The 22,667-nt window shown below is 44.0% G+C and overlaps 1 protein-coding gene across 1 annotated transcript in view; it reads right to left on the reverse strand.

The window, feature by feature from the left end:
- The window catches only part of PLAA (phospholipase A2 activating protein), a 192,908-nt gene that overhangs the window by 82,218 nt on the left and 88,023 nt on the right, over positions 1–22,667 (reverse strand). The window contains exons 8-9 of the mRNA XM_078676710.1: positions 18,854–19,011; positions 8,932–9,151 (exon numbers count right to left, since the gene is read on the reverse strand). Of these exons, the coding sequence (XP_078532836.1) occupies positions 8,932–9,151; positions 18,854–19,011 (378 nt within the window). The remainder of the gene's footprint in view (positions 1–8,931; positions 9,152–18,853; positions 19,012–22,667) is intronic.

A 22,667-nucleotide genomic window follows, 5' to 3' on the forward strand; every position in this document is an offset into this window, starting at 1 on the left:
AGATTCCCCTGTGTTGGTGATACTCCTGTAGCGCACATGCCAGGGGTACTGCCTCCCAGGCATAAAGTAGTGGCGATAATGGGCAGCCCTGACGCGTACCTCTGGAAACGTGAATTGGATCTGTGACTATATTGCCTATTTTGATCCGGGCCATGGGCTTCCTATAAAGGATGCCTAATAGCTGAAGAAATACAGGCCCTACTCCCATCCTGGTTAGCACTTGTGACATGAACGCTCATTCGACGGAGTCAAACGCCTTTTCTATGTCTAAAAAGACTGCGCTGCTGAGGTTTCCGGTTTAGTGTGTTGCAGGACTCCGAAAACAGTACGTATATTATAAGTAAAATTACTGCTGGGCACAAGCCCCGCCTGCTCCGGTGCCACCAGAGTCGGTACAAGGGGAACCAGCAGATTAGCAAGTATTTTTGCGAACAGCTTCGTGTCCACATTAAGCAGGCACAGAGGACGATAAGAGGCACATTCCCCCACGGATTTAAGCAGTGCTACTATCACGGCCTCTGACATAGTGGGTGGCATAGTCCCGGTGATGCACATATCGTCAAAAAGTGTAACTAGTTGTGGGAGCAATAAGTCGATAAATGTCCAATAAAATGTAAGTTAGGCCATCCGATCCAGGTGCGCTGCCCGCTCGCATGGTGGACAAGGCCAGCAGTATTTCATCTCTCTCTATGGGCCTCATAGAAACTCCCTGTGTGTGTTAGATAGCAACAGTAGTTGTATATGTGCCAGATAATCATTTAGATCTTCTTCTGGGGCTGCGTCGCAAGTGGTATATAGTGCCGAATAGTATTGTCGGAATCTATTTGCTACCTCTTGTTCCTCATACAAGATCGTACCCTCAGCCGACCTAATCCCCACCACATGCGGCGCTTCCCATTTCTTCTTAAGAAGCTGTGCTAATACCTCTACCGGTCTTTCACTCTCACCGTATGTCCTAGCTGTGGCATATTTGCCTAGATGTTTAATTTCGTCATCTGCCGCTGAGCTATATTCCCCCAGCAGTTCCGCCAGCTTGCCTTCAGCCACGCTATCCACATCAGACACTAGACGGTGTTCAGAGGTCTTAATTTTCCCCTCAAGGTCAGTCAATCTATTGCATATGGATCAGAGAACCCTGGAATGTTTTGATATGGTGACCCCGCTGATGTAGACCTTAAAGGTCTCCCAAATGATTTGATAGTCATCTACAGAACCCATGTTTTTGTCAAAAAATACCTCAATGGCCTCAGCAAGCTCTTCTTTGAAGACAGCGTCAAACAGCGAATAGGGAGGGAACCGCCAGGTGAATGAGGCTAATACGCCTGTGCTGCGTGTCTAGCACCAATAACACTGGTGAGTGATCGGAGAGTGTACGTGGCAACACCTGAGATGAACGCACCTTATCGCAGCGCGAGCTAGTTGCTAGCAAGTAATCTATGCGGGTATGTATATTATAATATGCAGAGTAATGGGTATAGCCTCCCTTATGTGGGTGCGTCCATCGCCACATGTCATACAAATCGAAGCGAACCAACAGACTTTCAAGCTCCCTAGCAGCGGCTGTGGAGCGTCTCACCGGGCCTCCAGACCTATCCAAACTGGGGTCACGAAAAAGGTTAAGGAAACCCCCCATAGCAGTGGGTGCCAACAGTGACAACTCACCGTATGTGCTAATGCAGTAAAAAATTCTGGGTTATCAAAATTCGGGCCGTATATATTAACCAGAAGTAGGTCCATGCCCTTTCCACTACACTTAGTAAGAACATAGCTGCCTTCTGTGTCAGTAGCTATCGGAGTAATGGTAAGATCTGATTTGGGATTGACCCATGTAAGGACCCCCCCGCACATGCGTGGTAAACCAGCCGCGTGAGTGTACCCAAGCAGGCCTTTATAGCGTAACATAGGGGTGTTTCTTGCAGGAATGCCACACCTATGGAATGCCTCTTCATATACGATAGAACTTTGCGGATTTTCCTATAATCGTTTAGTCCGAGGATATTCCATGTGAGAATGCTAAGCGTGTCAATACCTGAGACCTGCCCTTCTGCTGTTGGTAGAGTCGCAGGGTCATTCAGTGTAGCCACTGTTCAGTGTAGCAGTGTACGATAAAACCACGTGAGGTGCTTAAGTGCCCATAGTTTGCACATAGCTGTGTCTGTGTCCCAACTCCCCCCACCCACATCGAGGCCCTCCCAACCAGGACTCGGTGAAAAATTACCCAACAAGACCTTCCATTCCGAAAATTCATACTACTAGTAGAAGTCGGGTTAAGTCCACCTCCCTCAATCCCTCTTAATAACTCGTGTCAGTGACAATTTCCCCAGTGTGTGATACACGCGTAGGCTGCCAGCAGTATGTTATCAATCTAACCGGTATGACTGTACGTCCCCCTCCTCACTGCAACATAACAATTGTAAGCATTCGCGCGAACAATACTCAACCTGCAGCCAGCGTGGCTGTATTACCTATGGTATCCGTACCCACCATTCAAACATGCTTAAGAATAACCTACTCCTACAAAAAATAAGTCCACCTGTAGAGCTGTACAATGCCTCAACCCCCATGAGGACAACGGGTAGCCTCCCATAACCCAACAATGTCCAGGGTAGTTCGGAGTCAAGTTTCCAAACATCAGCCCCCACATGCACTCATGTCTTATCTGAAGAGTAGTCGTTCCGGCGTTCAGTCCACTCCTCCAGTGATCCTCCTGCTTCGAGCCGAGTAGCCTTTTCCGGGCTGTGACGCTGCACTCTGGACCAGTCTTTTATTGCACTTTGCAGAATTGTGGGGTCCGTGAAAATTAACGACTTTCCTTGTCGATTGACTCAAAGGCGGATACAGCATTGCATAGTCAATGTTCTTGTCTTTTAACTGTTTCTTTAGTGGGGCAAACTGACGAAGTGCTTCTTGAACCCTTGCTGTGAAATCGGGAAACAGAGCAATCGTAGACCCCTTGTAGTGTAAAGTGTGCTTCTCTCTGGTGACCCTCAACGCTACGTCCCGGTCGCGGTAGATTAGTAATTTAGCTATTATCGGCCGTGGAGGTGCTCCTGGAGCCGGCCCGGGGCCCAAGGATCGATGCGCCCTCTCGACCACGAACAAGGAAGGAAAGGTTTCAGTGCCCAACAGCGTGGTCAGCAATTGCTCTACAAACTGTTTCATATTGCCTGTAGGTGTTGACTCCAGCAGCCCCATGATCCGCAGGTTACTTCTACGAGACCTCGCCTCTAAATCTTCAGCCTTGTCCTGCAGCAACTGTAGCGTTTCTTCCATACTTTTGCGGCCACATCCATGTCTCTCTGCACTTCTTCCACCTCTGTGACGTTCTGCCATGTCGATGCGTTCCGCATGCTTGTCTATACGTTCAGACATCCTATCCATGCGGTAGGAGAGGGAATCAATCTTCATGCCCAATACTGTTAGCGAGCTTTGTAGGCATTTCTCCATGGAGGCTAGCATGGCCATGTAGTCACAGGTCGCGGCCAGGGTCTCTATCATTCGCTGAATGTGCACGGTCCCCAGTCTTGCGCTGTCCGAAACACAATGTCTCTTTTTTTTCAGTTCTACCCATAGTGGATGAACTAAGTTGCTCTCACCAGGTCCCTGTGAGCGGACACAGAGCGAACCAGCACTAACTTGACACGTGGCGGGTATAGGTGCCGCAAGCAGTGAGCACCAAGCACAGATCGTCTCGATCCCCCTGTAGTGTAGTTCCTATATTCCCAACAGGCTCTGCGCATTGGAATAATATATCCTATAGATATGACATAGGAATTAGGTCAGTAAGTCTCTATTGAATATACTAAACTTAATTGTGAGTGCAAGCTAGCTCAGAGGTCACTAAAAACTCTTGAATACACAAGAAGGGATTCGTTTCTGACAACCGCATAAACAAGACAACTGTGTTTTCCTAGGACTTGAAAATATCTTCAGAGTCGTGGAAACAATAGATACGTATTTCACCTAGTCAAGGGTGCACAGAAATAGAGAGACGGGTGTTTCAATAAAAGGTTTATTGAACTGTCTTCTCTCTCATGCAAGAGCGGTGAACTGCTACAATCGTTAGAAAGAATGCAAAGTATAATGCGTACAAAAAGAATAATATCATAAAATAATACTCTAATAGCATTGTATGGTTTCTAAGTCATATAAAAATACATACATAAATAACACAGGCTAAAATAAATACTCAACTGGTGCTTCTAAAATACACCTACCACAATGTACCTAACCTAGGTCTAGAATGAGGGAAGAAGTAAGTATTGTTTAGCATGAGTTTTAGTTCTGCCAAGAATTGCCAGAGGTTTCTCTAGGTTCTAATCAGCTCCATACCTTAGAATGAAGGAGGTCTGGTATCTCTGTCTCGGGACTCGATTTCCCAACACCCTGCAATGGGAGTGAGAAACACTGGAGCTGGATTTCTTGGCAGAGGAGGGCAGCTTCCTGTTCAGTGCATCAGCTTGGGGAGTCAGCTTCCGTCCGCACTTGCTGTTGCGAGCTGCATCGGGAAGTAGGTCGTCTAACTACACCAAACCACCGTGCTTTGCTATAGCAAGTGAAGGTATATTTATACCTTGAAGGTGTTTAGGAATGCCAGCTTGGACGTGAAGTCGGGCATATGAACGTCATGGATGAACCCCTAAGGAATAGTTGTTCATGCATAATAATGAGTTTCTTGGAGAAATCAATATCCAGGCTAGGGGAAGTCCATTCTGCTTAAGAGTCTGGTTTTCCAATAAATCGTTCTGACGTTGATGAACGGATGGAAGTGGCCATGCCTGTATTTGGGTTGCATGGGCTAAGCCTAAATAAGGGCTTGATTTCTATACCTATATAAGGTCAACGTGGATTGTACCTATATAAGGGCATGATTCTGGAAAATTCATTCGAAATCTTAAACGCCAGGTGCAGGAGTACAGCCTGGGTTTCCACCTCCAGGTACCTTAAGTCACCAGCAGAGTTATCGTCGTGCCCGTGGGCCTCCCCAGCCCTGTATCTCAAGCACTCTCGCAGGATAGTGCGCGCCAGGAACAATATAGCGACCTCTTAGGCGGGATCTCAGCCGATAGTAGGCAGTTAGGGCATCAAAGAGCAACGAGGCTGCCAGGCGTTGAGTGCGCATGCAGCAGCTGGGATAGTGACTGAGAAGCTAGCCAGTCCGCACCAAGACTTCTGTGCAGTCAGGTCTCAAAGGAAGCTCCGGAGCCCGCCTGACTCCGATGTGCAGGAAGAGACAGAGAGCACGCAGGAGACAACCAGCGTAGGAACAGGATCACCACGTTAGCCAACTCTCCCCCGCCAACACAGACCTCGTTGCCTCAAGGAGGAGACACCATGGGGGGGGGTCACCGGTCCCGGTGCACAGGACAAACTGGCAGGTACGCCGTATGATCTCTCCCGGCGCTACAGCGCCCCGCCCCCTGCAGGCCGCCACAGTGATTGTCCCACAACTCGCGTTGTTCAGCCAGCATCTGCATCATCCAGCAGCTCCTTACGACGGTATAGGGGTGCAATAGGTGTGCCTCTCCTGCCGCCACCAGCCGCTGTCGTCAGGGTGCGTCCGTGCCGCTGCAGAGCTTCGGCTTACCCGCGCTGGCTCCTGCACCCAGCCAGGTCCACTTCCGGCCAGCTATAGTTATGCCCAAGCCCGTGGATGTGCGGCCTAGTTAGCGCGCCACCTCTGCACAATCTTTGCGGTAACCGCACACCTCGTAGGCGGGAACCGGAGGGCTTCGCAGATAGCGGATGTGGCCCGTTAAGCATGTCACGCTAATGCCGGATGAGTTCAGGATTGCATGTGGTCAGTGCGGAGCTCTGCCTCTAAGCGGCCATCTTTGTCACCGGCAAGCTCCGCCTCCTCCCAGGTTCTTTCTTAGAAGGGTTCCAAAGTAGTTGTCAGGACAAGTCAAAGTAGTCGTGTTATTCAGAAAAAATTCCAGTATACTGGAATTTTTTCCAAATAGCACGACTACTTTGACTTGTCCTGTCAACTATTTTGCAACTCTCTTGTGACTTGGGGGTTAGGGGTTTCTCCCTGTCAAGGACAAGTACCTCAACTATATTTGCTCAATACTATACGGCCAGTAAGGGATTGGGACCCATCACCCCGTTTCTCCCTGAATCTTTCTTAAAAGGACAGGCCGCTTTTTCCTCTACTCCTAATGTAAACTCATCTGTCTGCTTGTTTACCCTCATTTACACAATGTTTTGAAGGGGTTTTGTTTGTCAGATGCTGCAACTCAGCTCATAATAAGTCATCATTATGGACATTCAGGAGAAAAATGACAACTCTGATAGACTTCCATTGTCTACAATTACACATGAAGTCATGGAAAAAATTCTTGTTCGATATTATTTGAATGGAAGAATAACTAAACAGAAAGGTGTTCCGGAGTTCATTCACTTTGAAAAAAACATGCAAACAGCATGTGCGAACTGAATGAAAGTCTCAAGCTCTAGACATTTTACTTGACAAAAGTAACTCCAGTTCATATACTGCTGTACACAATCTTGCATCTGCTGGGTGCATTATCTCTTGTCCTGAGACTTTGTGGTATAAGTTGAGGTGAAGAAAACATGTAAACAGCGTGTGTGGGAGTCCATGAGCGCCATGGTGGTTTATTCAAGCATTTATAACTTTCAATGAACATCCTATGATGAAAACTCAACGAAAAGACTTTAAACATTAGAATTGAGTAGCAAGCTCATCCCATGACTGCTGAGGTACAAAAATAAAGAAGAATCAAGAAAAATTGATAATCCAACTGTGCAAACATTGCTTAGAAAGATATGACCTGGTGGAAAAGTGTAATGTGTATTGTGACATTCCTGATAAAAAGTGCCTGCCCTCTACAGTTCGGCGCTGCCTATGTGGACCCGAAGTCTCAGTATGCAGTGCTTGTATCTGAGACAAAAAGGCAGATTTTTGAAGATACTTATAAGCACTTAATTGTTAAGCACCTACTCTGGTTCTTCCAAGAGGCACCTTAAAAGCTTGTTTGTCTGAATGAACTAAAGGTACTCCTTAATTCGATAATACAACCTTGTGGTATTGTCTGTTTGAATAATAATGGTTTCTATCTTTATTAAGTGCTTGAATGATTTCAGAACCAGATGGTCTGCTCTCAGCTCCCAAATATGTATAAAACAAGGCCATCAGATTCACTTGTGTCATTTACATACAGGATTAGGTCAATGTCCCAATGCTGTATAACAGGAGACTGTGTTTCTATGAGGATGTTAATTAGTGTGGGAGATAATACAGACTTCCTAACGGTATGGAAATCCAAAGTCTCAAAATCCATTTTCTTGCAAGGGAGTGCACATCTGAACTGAACTAAGGGAAGAGAAATTCATTTGGAAAGCAAGGTGCTTATTATTTTAATGGGGAATTTTGCAACCACCTTAAACATAGCAGGGGAAATAACACCATTCACAAAGGTGGTAGGTTTAATCAATGTCATGATCGTGAGGAATGATTTCCTTCCAATGTTTGAATGAGATGAAGAGACATTACGTCAACTTTTACTTCTTAATGTTCACTTTAATCTTGGCAACGTTGCTAAGAAACAGTTAGCAATGTTTGAGACGAATTCCAGTGGAGTGTGGAATGGCAGAGGTCTTCATGGAAATGATATTGTATAATCAATTGAGGAGAGGTTCTTTGGACTAAATCTTTGCTAGCATTGGCCTCTTTTGAATACCCAGATGTACATACTTTTTCCTGGTGACTGCAGTTTTACACAAAGTGATCTGCAGATGTGTGATAGTAAGAGGCAGTTTCACTGTGAGGGGCATCCGAATGCCGAATAACAGATGCTTACTGTTACCAATCTTATCAGCCACAGAAGGATGAAAAGCTGAGTAGACCCACCTCAATTTGAACCTGTGAGAGTAAAAGGATTCCTGCAGTGGATAGACTACTCTGAGTCACCGGACCAGATACATCTTGGTACTGTTAATTTATGTAAAAGGTACCCAATTTCATCCTTTCTTAGCGGCGGCTAGGTGAAGATATTGGTAGCTCAAGTTCCAAATGCTGATCTATGAAGTTCACCATACATTTTCATAGGTGGCTACCTCTCAATGAAAGACTGGAAACTCCTTTAAGACAACCAAAGATTGCATAAGCAAGGACACCAACATTTAGGGAACGAACACCCACAACATGTTGGAAAACTTGAAGAGCAAAAAATTCAGATGTGCATAAAGATAATAGAGTATGCAATACAGACTGTGATTGGAGGTAAAGGATGTTACTTGGGACACAGAGTGGAGGCAGAGCTGGATAAGCAAAGTGCACATGAAGGTCTACAAGTACACATTTTCAAAGCTTCATTTTATGCCCAGCTCAAAAGTTCCAAACGCTGACAGCGTCAACGAGCTCAGTTAAGAGTAAGACAGATCAGAAAGCTCTCCTGAACAGGAAAATTCAACAGCACAGGATCCTGTGTTATCCAGACTTAGAGAGGAACTTTGACTCACAGGCAGTAATACAGAGGAAAAGAAGATAAACTAGACACAGTATTTTGTACTAAATAAGCAGTTTAAATGCAGAAGGATCCGATATGTTAGAGAATGACACTGACACCAAAAACAACCAGTAACAAGTGTAGAAGTCATTGGGGATTGGGTGAGTGCTATGTACCAACATGACAATGTGGTTTAATAAACAACAAACATCATAAACCATTAGGGAGCCCCAGGACATTGGGTAGAATTCGAAATACAAACTCTGTTGGATTTGTATTACTAGGTAATTTCCCTATCACCCGCAATGAGAGCAAAATTAGTAAGCCAACGTGATAAACTGAATGAATTTAACATTGCCATTTAACATATTTTTAAGCCAAACAAGACAGCACTTTATTTCGAAAGCACCAGACATTTTCTTTAAAAATAAAAACGTGGGATCATAATGAAGTCCCTTACCTGTGAAGGGGTCGGCAAATGTTGTGTCTGTTTGTGTATCAGTTTGTCCAACTGTGTTGTCTATGATGAACTTGGCCACCTGATCCAAAAACATAGGGTTGAGGTCATTCTTCTGGAGGAAATTGTACGCGACTAGCCAGGGGTCATCACTTTTATTATATGGCAGCTTAAATGAAGGCCCACTCTCATTGACATCAATGGAAAAGACGTAGTCGTACTCCTGAAAAAAGCAAAGAAACAAGAACATAACATTATTGGTATCACTGTAAAAATTACCGCAAGACCTGGAACTGGCGAGAGAAGACTACATTAAAATCTTTACCCTTGGTCGGCTGTCTCCGGTCTTGTTTCCCTTAACAGCCAGTGACAAAACACAAACTACAATCTACATTTTTTTAAATGGGTGATTGCCAATTACTATGTGTCCCTCCCAATGATTACACCAATGTTAATCATCTACAAACCTTTAGTTACAAATTAAGAAATGTAGATAGACTAATCAGTAGAAGTAAAAACTGATACAGAGTGAAGGCAGGAGCATGGTATTGGGAGAAACACTTATTTACAAAGATATATTAAAATGGTGGTTATTTATATATCTTACCAACATAGTGACTGATCATTAATGCCTGAAAAACGGTTGTAGGAAGCTTGAATTTTGTTAGTTGTCCCCCCACTTTTTACCCCATTTTTGATTAGTAGATGCTGGTTTTCAACTCTGACAGTGCACGGAGGCCTGCTAACCAGAGCTCCGTGTCAGTGCTCTTTTCCCATAAAACAAGTGAAGACTAATTGTAATCGAACTGGCATGGACTTTAGCACCTCTGTAAGTCCCTAGTAAATAGTACCTGTGGTCCCTATGGCATGTGTACTATAGAGGATCACTAAGGGCTGCAGCATGTCTTCTGCCACCATAAGGGACTCACACACAAATTGCATGAACAAATGTGCGAATTTAGTATAGCGCACAGCTACTCAAACCAGTGTCCTGGGGCATACAGGCTGCCATTGCAGACTGTGTGTCATAGTGCAAACCATGAGCGAAAACACGACATGTCAAAATCACTGTGTGCCACACCAAAGTCACTGCATGTAATATATGTAAGTCACCCCTACAGCAGGCCTTGTAGCCCTAAGGCACGGTGCATTATATTACATGCGTAGGCATATCTTTAGGACTAGACATGCCCCCTGTGCTGTCTAGTTCAATTGCTAGATAGTACAAGTGAACTGAGAAGCCAGCTTAAGTACATGTACAGGGCACTGGTCATTACGAGTTCCCCAGCTACAAGATCGCTTCGCTTAAACCTATGGCGTTTGGTATCAAACACCTTGTCTTAATAAATCCATACTGATGCATGTAGTGGATTTATTAAAACTTGCACCCAGAGGGCACCTTAGAGGTTCCCCCTGATAACCTACCAGCCTCTTAATGTGCTGGCCGACTAGTACTATCCAACCTGCCACCACAGACATATTTATGACCCCCTGCAGAAGAGAGCCCACACTTCTGGAGGCCAGAAACAATTCCTGCTCCGGAGGAAGGTGTTCACGTGTCCTCCAGCAGGATGGCTAGTGATTTAGCATATCAAGGCCAAGGGCTTCAAAGCCCCTACCACCTTTGATATGCGATCCTGGCTTCCCACAGACTTGGGAGATGCCACTCCCTGCCCTGAGGCCCATTTGGCACCTGGAAAGGCAGGAATTTAGGTATGCAAAGAGGCGTGCTGCACTACCAGGCCAGTCAGACCTAAAGCGAGCTGCCTGAGGTGCTCCACGAAAAAAGGGTTCAATTATCTTCAATTTGGTGGAATTAGGAACACTGGGACATGGTTATGCAGACTCCTCACAGAAAGTGGTGATATAGGGGGTTTAGTGACTCCGACCCGAAGGGTAAGCAGCCCATTGGCTAATATCCTTCACTCCCCTTAATGCCCCTAAACTCAGTATTTAGGTGCCCCCACCTCCCCGACACCAATAACTCAGATTCACCTGACAAAAACAGAAGGACAAAGAAGAGTCGAAGAAGAAGCGAGAAATGTGGACCACCGGTGAACTTTGGTACCAAACCCTGCCTGCTCCTGTCCAGACAACCCAACTCATCCTGCAGCTGTGCATCCTCCAAAAGCCTCAGAGGGCCACCAGCACTTTGCCAAGCCATCAGCATCTCCCTTGAAGTGGAGGAGCCCCTTCCCTGCAAGCAGAGACCGCAACATGTGGATCAATGTTCTACTGACCACGGAGTCCATCAACACAGCAGTCGCCCAGGAGAAGTCACTGTGCTCAAGGAGGTCGGATCCGTTTCCCCAAAAAGTGTGAAGATACCAAGACCACCCTGATCCCCCCTGCACCAATACCCTGGGTACAGGAACCCTTGCAGCAACCAAAGCTTGTTTTAAGTCCAATCAGGACTCCAACCCAGCAAAAACCGATCAGCCGACGAGGGACATCCGCATTAAAGAGGCCAGCACAGAGAGTGGCCCAGCTGTCCTGTTCTGTCCCTCTCTGCAGGTCTGACAGAGAACTGGGAGGGCCTACTATGCACAGGAACAGTCGATCAAAACCCGCTGCCACCAAGACCCTCATGAACTGAGCCCCCCCCACCCCTCGATGTCAGCTCCAGGACTTGTACACTAGTCCCCCTCTGCAGCCTGCTTCTTGGTGCTCCCTCCCACCCTTTGCCTACGGTATAGCGTGCAAGGATACAAATCCATCCAGCACCTCTGCACCCGGACGCCCCAGGGCAGGTAAACCCTAACTGTTAGTCGTTTTGACCTTGGCCCACCTTCTGTCCGAAAGGGGTATATGTTTCTTTCGTCACAGGAAAGCATTACTGTGTAAAAACACATTAGTGCGACATTTTTACTTACCTGTAAAAACCGATCTCAAAAAACTCTTATCCAATTACTACATTCTTCATGTACATATCAAACATATTTAAAAATACCTGTTATTTTTCTAAATTGGTCTAGAATTTCTTATCGAGTGTGTCTCATTTATTGACTCTGTGTTCAACAAATGTTCAACAAATGCTTAACACTACCCTCTGATAAGCCTAAACTGCTCATCCACACTACCACAAAAGAAAGTATTTGGGATTATTAATTTAAGCCTTGTAAACCATTAGGGGTCGTCAGGACTTTTTACATAGTGTACCTCATTTTGTTACACTACGTAAAAAGGCAGCTCCCTACACAAATGCTGAGATTACCTAGCTGGATGATACTAATTTTTTAGCACAAAACGCTCAGTTTTACTTGCAAGGATTTAACTCATAAAGTGCACCTTCAAGAGTAAGTCTTTATCCTAAATGTTAAGCTTCCTCACTTAGCAAAACTATATCAACTGCTTAACAATACTAATAAAGTGAAACCAAGGAGCACATGTGCATTCCTCCTATATGTCACGCCACAAGTGTTTCATATATAGCTCAGATCCAATCACTGACCAGTAGAGTTTTAGGTGGATTGGAGCTTTCAGTTTTGAGGTCTGCTTAATGCTATTAAATAAATAAGATTGCAGTAGTTACTAAAACATTCAGCTGTTTTTCTTAATCCATGCACATCGATTTCAAATGTACGAATATCTTGAAGAAAGAACTATAAGAGAATGAAAACATTCAATACCACAATAAAATTAGACAAATGTTTTTAAAATATGGGCTCTACGTTCTCGTCACTGCGTCAATAATATGAATCTGAAAAGCTGACACTTGCAGATACTATTAAAAAGTAGTCTTATCTGGGGACTCTGCTGACAAGCAAAATAGAAAAATCATCTCAAAATCCATGGATTTAGCTGTAAGGAAGCAGGAATAGATACACGTTTGGAGTAATATTTCGAAATTTGAGAGTCAACCCAACACATTCTGTCCTTGAAGCGGGTCTCATCTACTATTTCCTTTGGCACATAATTACGGAAACAGATTCCATAAAGCTATAATCTTCATACACAGATCCCGCTTTATTAAGTTTATAGAACAACAAACAGGCAGACATTAGTACAGATAGAGATGTACTGTGTCACCACTGTAGGGCTTACCATACATGTTATCCCAGATATAGAGGAAAATAATTATAGAGTATACACAACCTCAGCATTACGATATTTGGCATGATAGCTGTGATATTACAAACTGTTCCACCAAGCAGACCCCAAATGGGTGAGGCGACCATGCAGTTACCGGGAGAGGCATGTGGGATAGCCGAAGCACTAGAGGCTACGGTCGTGGATGCAGCAGTGCTCGGTACGGCCACCACCCTAAGCGAATCAGGATGAGGGGTTTCGAGCAAGTAAGTTAGAAAGGGCTCCCAAATGTCCACTGGGTAGGAAGTGGGTGGCATTAGGCCCCAATAATTAGCCAGTTGCTCCTGGCAGCAATTGGCATCCGAAAACCAAGCCTCGCCTTTGGAGTGAGTCTCCCACCTCAATGTATGGCTATTTGGCGCATGGCTAGAAGCAGAAGCATTGCTGCGAGACACCGACACTCAGGCAGAATATCCCCGACATACCCTATCAGACATGTTAATGGTGTCAATGCAAATGAATGACCTGTAATCAGGTGTATAATGCGGTGTACTTCACCTCAGAAGTTCGCTATTGAGGGGCATTCCCAGGCCAAATAGAGAAAGGAGGCCTGGGGCGCTGAACACTGCTTGCAGCGAGTGTCTGCCCTAAGACCCATACGATATAGCTGTAGTGGTGTGCAGTATAATCTATGTAGCAACTTGATATGTACAAGTTGGAGTCCGTAGTTTGGCGATAAAATCCTGATTTGTTCGCAGCAGCAGGTCTACTGCTCCTCCGTAGGTAGGGGGGTCCAAGTCTGCCACACAGCACGTCCGAGTCGTAGGCCTGCAGGCGGGTGCCTTGTCTTGTCTTGCATAGTGGCATATAGGCGTGTGACCAGTTTGCGAGGGGAAGGAGTAGTTATATGCTCGAGAGCATGCAGTGTACGTGGGGTTCGGGAAATGTAGAGTGTTAAGCACGGCAGGTAGCCCAAATCTGATAGTAAAGGGGTGTATCTAACAAAGAAGGAAGTGTGGTTCCCCCCACGGGGAAAGGAGGGGTTCGGGGAGAAAGCGACCTCCTGAGTATAGGTCCCCGTACATAATTAGTCCTCGCTTGTGCGCTCGCGCATTCGAGCCTTCATAGTGAAGTGCAGGCAACATTGGATTGTGGACTAGAGTAACATAAGATGTAGAGGCACTGCAGCTGCGCTTGGCGACGCCGGTCGTGCCATGACCTTCGCACGCACTCAAAAGTATCAACCACCCTGCGCTGGGGCCTAAAGTGTTGGTAAAGCGCCATGGGTAAAGGTTGTCGGGAAGGCGACGTCCGCTTCAACAGCGATATGATGCTGGAATGGCACTGAGTGTACCAAAGAATGTAGGTATTGAACCTGGGTGCAGATCGTGTATAATGTCATATCTGGCGTCCCAAGGCCTCCCTGTCGGAAAGGCAACGTTAGAATCTCCCTTGCAATTCTGGGAGGCTTCTCAGCCCACGCCAGAGATATCATATTGGAGCGCAGTCTTCGTAGGAATTGCAAGGACAATGGCATGAGAATATTGAGAAAGAGATATAGAAATTTTGGAAGGACCACCATTTCAGCAACGGCGAGTCGGCCTAACAGAGACAACGGGAGAAGCCTCCAGACCGTGATTCTCTTTTTCAGCCAAGATATCGCCAATAGAATATTTACATACTCCAATACATTTTGTCTTTTTGTGTGTGGTTTTGCCCCACAATACCTACTATGGTTTGTCGCTGATATACACAGTGTGATCACCTGCATGAAGCACGGGTAAAATTATTTTGGGTAATGCGTAATATTATCTAATAATATGAAATATGTATTTTCCCTGCATCCACACATATCAACCTGGCAGTCTTCATTAGGAGCGCATTTATGCATGAGTGAGTGTAAGCGTGTACAATCGGATAGATTTCACCTATAGAAGTACGACAAGGTTCCACTGACTGAAAAACTATTAGGGATCCCTAGCTCTAATGAAGGATGTATGACCCAGGTAAGCATAGAAAGTTGGACGCAACATGTAGACCAATTGATGCAGGAGTATTAATATCCTGTTTGCGTCATTATGGTTTCTAATGTTGCCATGGGACCCCAAGAATAACATTAGATACATCTTGGGTATGTTAACGTCTACCTTTTTGGAATTTAATGATACTTATCTCTTGGAAAGGTGCATGGACACAATTGAGCCTTCGGGCGCCAAGACCCTTTAAATCTAATTCCGAATTGGGCCCTTGCCTCTTCGATCATTTACCGGGCAGTGGTGGCGCACCCCTGTTAATGCTGATCTCGACCTAAGCTGCCCATTTTGCACAGAGGACCATGCACCTAGGGGGAAATGGATTCTTCTGTTAGGCTGAAACTTGGGCATCAAGGAAACTAAAACTGCAACTTGGGTACATAGGGCTGACACAGCACAAATAATTGTTATTGCGGTCTCTAGGTTTCTTGCGTATATTTGGAGACTCGGACAGAAAAAGATTGCCAAATTGCCGCCCAGTATTTAGCACCTTAAAATTTTGTGTTCAAGAGTTGCACTTTACTGTCATTCAATACTTCCTTATAGACCGCGTAACAGTAGGCAACCATTATAGGAGCTCTCAGATGAAATCCACTCTCACATCTCGTAATTACGGAGATGTTCTCCCTCTATGCTGCTAGTCAATTGTGGGTATTATTAACATTGTTATAATTTTATATTCTACATTATGCTCCTCTTATATGCTGCTAGTGTTAACTGTGGGTTAATAGAAATATTTTAACCATTTTTTTCCTTTTATATATGCTAAGTTTTTAGTGTTTTATATGTGATTTTACAGTTTCTTTGTTTGCTTTTATGGCAACTGCCGAAATAAAGTTTACTATGGTATGGCTTCTTCCTTAGTCAATGAGAATATTTAGAACAAAGGACTCATCAAGCTGACCAGTATTTATATTTAGAGCTAATCAATCTGCTCTCTTGCATGGTCTGGTGGGCTCTTTCACTCAGTTACTGCAGGTCCAATATATTATCAGCTCTGACCAGAGCCAAAGCCAGAAGAGAGGTCCAAATCCATGTAGAGAGGTTAATTGGAACCAGATGGTAGGTCATAGTTCTTCTAAGTACAGATCACACAAGAAGAGGGGAATGGGACTAGGAGATCTCTATCAGAGGAATGTTAGCAAGTTTCAAGGTGAAGAACACCTCTAAACTCGCAACCACAGGTTACTGTACCCTTCTAATGCCTCAACCTGGGGGGTGGGAGGTATGAAGGAATGCACAAACAGTAAGCCCCCAGGTCAATAATAACAAGGACAGCCTTGAACAAACCCCTCCACCATTTCAGGTTGCCGTACTCATGTAGAATCCAAAATATGTTCCGCCTTGCAGTCTATCAGACTTGCACACTCCAAACACAGATTATGTCTGACAAAAAGAGTGCCTACACATCTTGCATGCATATCACAATCATATGTAGGTGAAAGACACAATTAAGGGAGACTGGCAGAACGATGTATACAGTGGAGGCCAGTAGGCATCTCCCTCTGAAGGAAAATAAAAATACCTGTCTTTTCGGGAGGAATAATGTTGCTACCACGTCCAATCTCACAAGTTGCACGAAAGAGGGGACACTTTGTGGCCCCACCTCAACTTCTTAGTACTGCTTTATGGCACAGGTTCTTAACCTTTTGACTTCTGTGGACCCCACTTAATCCTCGCTGAAAACCAGGGACCACAAGCCATTTCTACAATCTGTAACTCAGCAAGAATACACAATAAATACACAAAGTATACAATGTAGGAACTCCGCACATCTACTTTCCCCTTAAACTTCATGTTTACTTAGAACAATGATACATCGCTATAACACCTATGTCGTATTCATAAATCACTAGGTAATCATATGAAACTGGAGATCTCAGCAGAAGTGGTTGGATAAAAGTAGTAACTGGAATGACACTGGCCTCAAGAGAAAGGGCAACAATTGTTCTTATTATGGCCAAAGACGGAAACCATGCATGGTATTTGTGTCAAAAGATAACAGACAGCAACTGCATAAAAGTTAGGCCAGATGCTCATTATTATAGTGTACATGCCGCCTACTGGGAAGTGGTACTCTGAGGAAGTATTTCAGATGTGCTGAAAAGTGCAGGCACGCCCTCTTTCCTAATCAAGAACTGTAGGTGGGTGTAGTCTGCAAGTGCCTGCCCATATAAAGAAATGGATGGAAGAAGATGCAGCCTGAAAGGGCCTTTGGGGCTGTATATATGTGCATACATGCATAGATCACTGAGGGCGTAGAACACTGGCTCTTAGTGTGCAGATGCGTACGACTTTCTAGAATACCACTGATCAATTCAAAACAGTTTTTAGTCATACACTAAATGGTAGTTCAGGTCAGAGTGCATTTGAATGCAAACCATGAATATGCACTCAAACATGCTCTATCCAGAACTAATCAGCTTCAGACCAAACACGTTTTTAAAACGTTTATGATTATTTTTTTATACAAATCTTTATTGATTTTTTTAATAAATATATGGACTTCACTGTGGAAGCTATATAGTAGACTTCAAGTAAATATTATTGTTTCTTGAGGAAATGATTATATATTATCCTCATAGAAGGAGACACCTTTATGTAGCTATTCAGCTCATAATGCTTAAGATTATTGGAAATAAATAATCGGGGAGGGTCACATGGGTCTGCAGACACCGTGAATAGGAGCGGAGTACCCCAGGGGTCTATGGACAACAGGTTAAACACCGCTGCTCTAAGGTCTCATTGCACCTTACAGTGAGATCCTATAGTGAGCTTGCCTTGGAGTCACAGGGCAGGGGTAAAGGGAAAAAACATAAACCCACAGACAGTACAAAATAAAGGACATTGGGCAGGAGAGGATGCTCTATCAAGTCATGCAACTGAAAAATCTGCCCTTACAGTAAGCTGAAATCTTGGTGGGCACAGACTTCCAGGAGAAGGGAAGGAGTAGGCTCCTCAATTTCCTGAAAATGGGGATGGTGTATAGCAATGCTTCATATTGAAATCCTAGGGACACAGTAAATAGAAATTGTCTTCTCTAGTTTATAAACTCTTCTGAGATGTCTAGATAGGTACCCTTCAAATGATATGATGTACAAAATCACAACTGTGGGAGCTTCTGGGGTGTAGCAGAACTCAAGGCATCTCCCACTCAATGGTCAGGGTTTGGAATATCCAGTAAGAAGTATAGATCCAAACAATGCAATATTGAACAGTTATCAAGTTAACCACCGAGAATCCCCTGCATGACAACTGAAAAGCACTAATACTTGAGAAATATGAATTTTACATTCAAATTAAGCATCACCAAATGTGTGTTTCTCCTTCAGTTTAGCAATTAGAGGATTTAATTGTTTATTTGATTTTGCTTATTTAAGTAACCACACAATTTTTAAGCATCAATAATTTGCAAATGTCGCTAAATTTAAGAGATGACAAGGTGAACACAGTCGGCACATGAGCATTTGTCAGTTGCATCTACAACTGATATACTCCTGTGAATGTCAGAGAAAAACGTGAAAAATGTTTTTTTTAAATACGACTTTATGATTAAAAGGGTTTCATGCATCTAAAAGTCTGATTAATAGTAAAAAAACAGAGGTCCTCACACAAAGGCAGAGGAAAATGTCAACCATCCAACATGGGCTTTGGTCTTTTTATACACCTGTTGATTTCAAACAGGTATGATCAAAATGGGTGTGAAGAACCCAGCAGAACTTCTACTAAAAGGAAGGAATATGGATCAACAAACTGCTGATCCACCCAATGTCAGAGGAACATTCAACACTGTAGTGGGATTCTATGTAAAAGCATAAAGGAAAAAACAAGATCACATGTTTTTCGGGGGAATTTTTAGCTACCTTTCCCTCAAACAAGACTTTTCCAGATGTCTCTTGTGTGGCACCAGATGAGCCGACTACATCTCCAATCTTCATCCATCTATCTTCTGTAGTGCTCCACTGATAAGCTTCTACTTTTCCGTCAACTTTAATCAGACGAGTCTGTCCTTCTCTGGTACCTGGAAACAAAAACACAACATTGAGTTTGTAGCAGAAGGAAATTATTAAGATGACATTTAATAGGGCTGAACTTCAACAGCTACTGATGAACGTATAGTAAAAGTGTTGCTGCTGAATCATCAGTGTCTAAATATTATTTTGAAGGAAAGTGTTATCTGCACCTATAAGACTGGTGTGGTAAGCATTAAATCAAGAGACACAACGGAGCAGAAACAGCAAATTCCACAGAGAGTGGAAGCCAGCACAGATCTGGGAACCTCAAGCGTGATCACAAGCTAGATTAAAATATCTCGCTGAAGGTAATGAGGCACTGATTGAAAAAAAGCAAAAATAAGAAAATACAGCTACACAAACATCATTAAGGAAAATGTGGGCCAAATGTTCAGTGGTCAACAGACAAAAAAAACAAGTTGCCTCCATAAGAAAATATCTGGAAGGACCAATAGGGTTGTTACAACTCATGTTAGTCTATGAGCATTGCCAAATGTGATCATCAGAAACGCCTCTTACAGCAGTACCAAAAAACAGCTACCAGCAAACTATTCTTACCTTCTAGGTTGGTACACTGCTCTCCATGTTTGCGAAGTGTCATTGTCCTTGCCACCCCGAAAGTTCCCAAATGCAAGGGGACGCTTCCCAGATATTAGCACAAAGATAGCAGTGGAATGCAGGATCAACCAGTCTGTTCAGCCAGGACTCTACAAAAAGATCCCAGTTCTCACTGGTTTGCCATTGTTGTTCTTTATGTCCCTGGGAGTTTCATGGTCAGACTCTTGAAAACCGCTGCCAATTTTGGGCTATAAGGGGAAAACCAAAGAGTCCTCTCACACAGCAGATGCAGGCAGATTTATCCTCCTCTGAATTTAACGAAGTACAATTGGGTTCTGAGGAGCTAGTACTTGGGAAGCTTTTGTTCTAGAGGCAATAGCTAGTATTTGGTAATGGGTCTTAAATCGATCATCTGGAAGCTCCATTGGTCAAAACAGCCACTTTGACAGCACTTCCTCTCATTTTGCGTGAAGACCGTACCACAAAACTCTGTTCTGGGATTTTTTTTAAATGAGAGAAACACAGAGCCATGGTATGCAGCTCTCCCAACCCTCAGAGGGACTGTCATATGGAAATGAGCCGCTCTCCTTCTTGGTCAGTCAGAGACGCACTCAACTTCGTTCTTAGCTATGGAAAACTTTCATAGTGGAAGGAAACAACTTAACTGGAGCAAACCACCAACAAATGCAAACCTCCATTAGAGCCATGTTCTGTATATAAATGCGCCTTCTGTCAACTCCTTTCAGCCCTCTGTGGTGCTCATCTGCTGTCCCTGTTCACGCCACTCTCCCTGACATTTCAAGATAACTTTCCAGTAATTATTTTCTCCAGGCATGCCTGTCAGGGAGCAGCTGGGCAACCAAGGCATTTGGTTCTTCCACGACAGCCATATCACACACCAGTAAAACTTGGAGTTAATTGCGGTCACTAAAAGAGGGAGACTAACTGGTTTAATCACTTTCATGGATTCTCCATGTCAGCACCCAGGCAACAGCATGAACCACAAACCACAATGAACCACAAACCACATGAACCACATGAACCACAAACATTTCTGAAAATTAGAGACCTTTCAAGGTTCATCCATTGTTTTCCAACCATTTCACACCCATTTCCCACAAAGTTGGCCGTTCTCAAGTCTCAACCATAAGAATTACATTTTCGGCAAGAAAGAAAAATGCAGTCCTGAGATTTTTGTTGCGACTATGCCAGGTTTTCCATGCAAGAGGGTTTTTGCACAACAGTTCCAATAGGCTTGCAAGAAAAGCATTACATCCCAGTATTGTCCTAGTAGACAGTTTCATCACAGACGGTAAGGAGTAAGTGGGTATGGAGACTAGGTTGCCTTTAAAAAGGATAAAGCAGACCCCCCAGGATATGGCGGCATGGATTGGCAAATTTAGCGGCACAAAAATGAAAATTTAGCAGCACAAAAATGGAAATTTAGCGGCATTTAGCGGCATTTTATTTTGTGGTTTTTGCAACACCAAACACAGATATCTTACTGTTTGAGTTATTTGACAACATGGAGCTATGTACATTTTGTTTATTTACAATTCAGCCCATTTGTTTTAGTTAAAAGGCATGTTAATCTTGGCCACGTACGTTCAGTTCTTCCGAGCACTCCAAATCTAGACCAGTATTGTGCTGCTGGTTATAATGTAAAAACAATAATGCCCGGATTGATTGCTCTGAAAGGGACAGTCGTCTGGAAGAGAGAATAATTTTGTATATACTGTTGCTCCTTTCAGCATCTGCAGAGCTTGTCACACAGTCCTTGTACACAGCTGCAAGTTGGGAAAGAGCTGGAATGCGGTCAGCCAGCCCACGCCAAAAGAGGTCGGTGTCAATAAGTCCAGAAACAGACGCCTGCACTGCTTCTGGCCCTACATTTTCAAAGTAGAGGCGAAGCTCCTGATCGGGAACTTCGCTGAAACCAGGGATTGCTGAATAGGCACTCTTCTCATTAGGCAGGATGCTGAGTCGCGCAGGGTTGAAGAGGCGCACTTGTTTCAAGAATTGTATGCCTGGCTGGGCCTCCCCCATGTATTTGGCCACCTTTTCTAGTGAATGTTCAAAAGCTTCATTAAGCTAGGCTGTTATTTTTTTTTTCTGTGCCAGGCTTAACTTTGCCCCTGCAGTGGTCTGTACAAACGGCTGTAGTGACTCCACAGTGAGGACTGAATTGTTGGTTAGGTTCATGTGGAGGTCCTCCAAATAATCGTATACCTTCATGGTCACTGGTGTCTGACTCTGGAATAACTCCATCAGGTTTAAAATGCTTTGGCATTTTTCTGCCACAATGTCCAATTGGCTTGGCTTGGCTTGGCAGTTCGGGCTGGACTGTACCCATGGGGCACAGGGTCAAGACTGATTTGCATATGGCTGGGGTCAAACTGGAATGGCATGTGAGCAAAAAAAACGATGGATTTTGGCCCAGATCTCTGAACTGGGGTGTATATGTATAGTAGAGACTTACGGGCTGCTCCCCTAGAAGGATAGGCAGACATGTTCTTGGGTCATTTCATTAACAGCATACATCAATCCTTTGTATAATTCAATTACAAAACATCAATAAAAATCTCATTTCAAAACTCAGAAGTCAAGTGCCCCAGCAATTAGAGTCCCTGAAACAGAAGAAGCAGTCGCTGCATCATTGCATATTTTAATAAGCATTCAGAAATTATATTGTAACTTTAAAAGAAATGGTAAGGAACTGGCAGCAGGTTTATTAATGTTTTATGTTTGATTGAAAGTTTGAGGGTGTAGGTTTCACAATGCGCAACATTAAAAAAATCTGCCTTTCTGCCTGTAATTTCGCTTCCACCCTGGTCTCTCTGCCTTTGCTATCAATCATTCACAAAGTAAAGAAACTAGTTGGCTTTCTAGCACGTTACAACAGCAGCAAAGCCATATCTTTTTTCTAAAAATGAGGCCAAAGACTACAAGTAATGTAAAACGAGGCGCACATATAAATATATTCAGTAATCTGAGTGGTAACACACACTGGAGATGAAGTGTGAGCGATTTACTAAATAATGATGAAGAAGAGAGGCCAGGGAGACGAAGAAGAGAGGCCAGGGAGACGAGCAGAGAAGATGAATAG

This window comes from Lissotriton helveticus, chromosome 2_1, assembly GCF_964261635.1.
Source record: "Lissotriton helveticus chromosome 2_1, aLisHel1.1, whole genome shotgun sequence".
Lineage (NCBI taxonomy): Eukaryota > Metazoa > Chordata > Amphibia > Caudata > Salamandridae > Lissotriton > Lissotriton helveticus.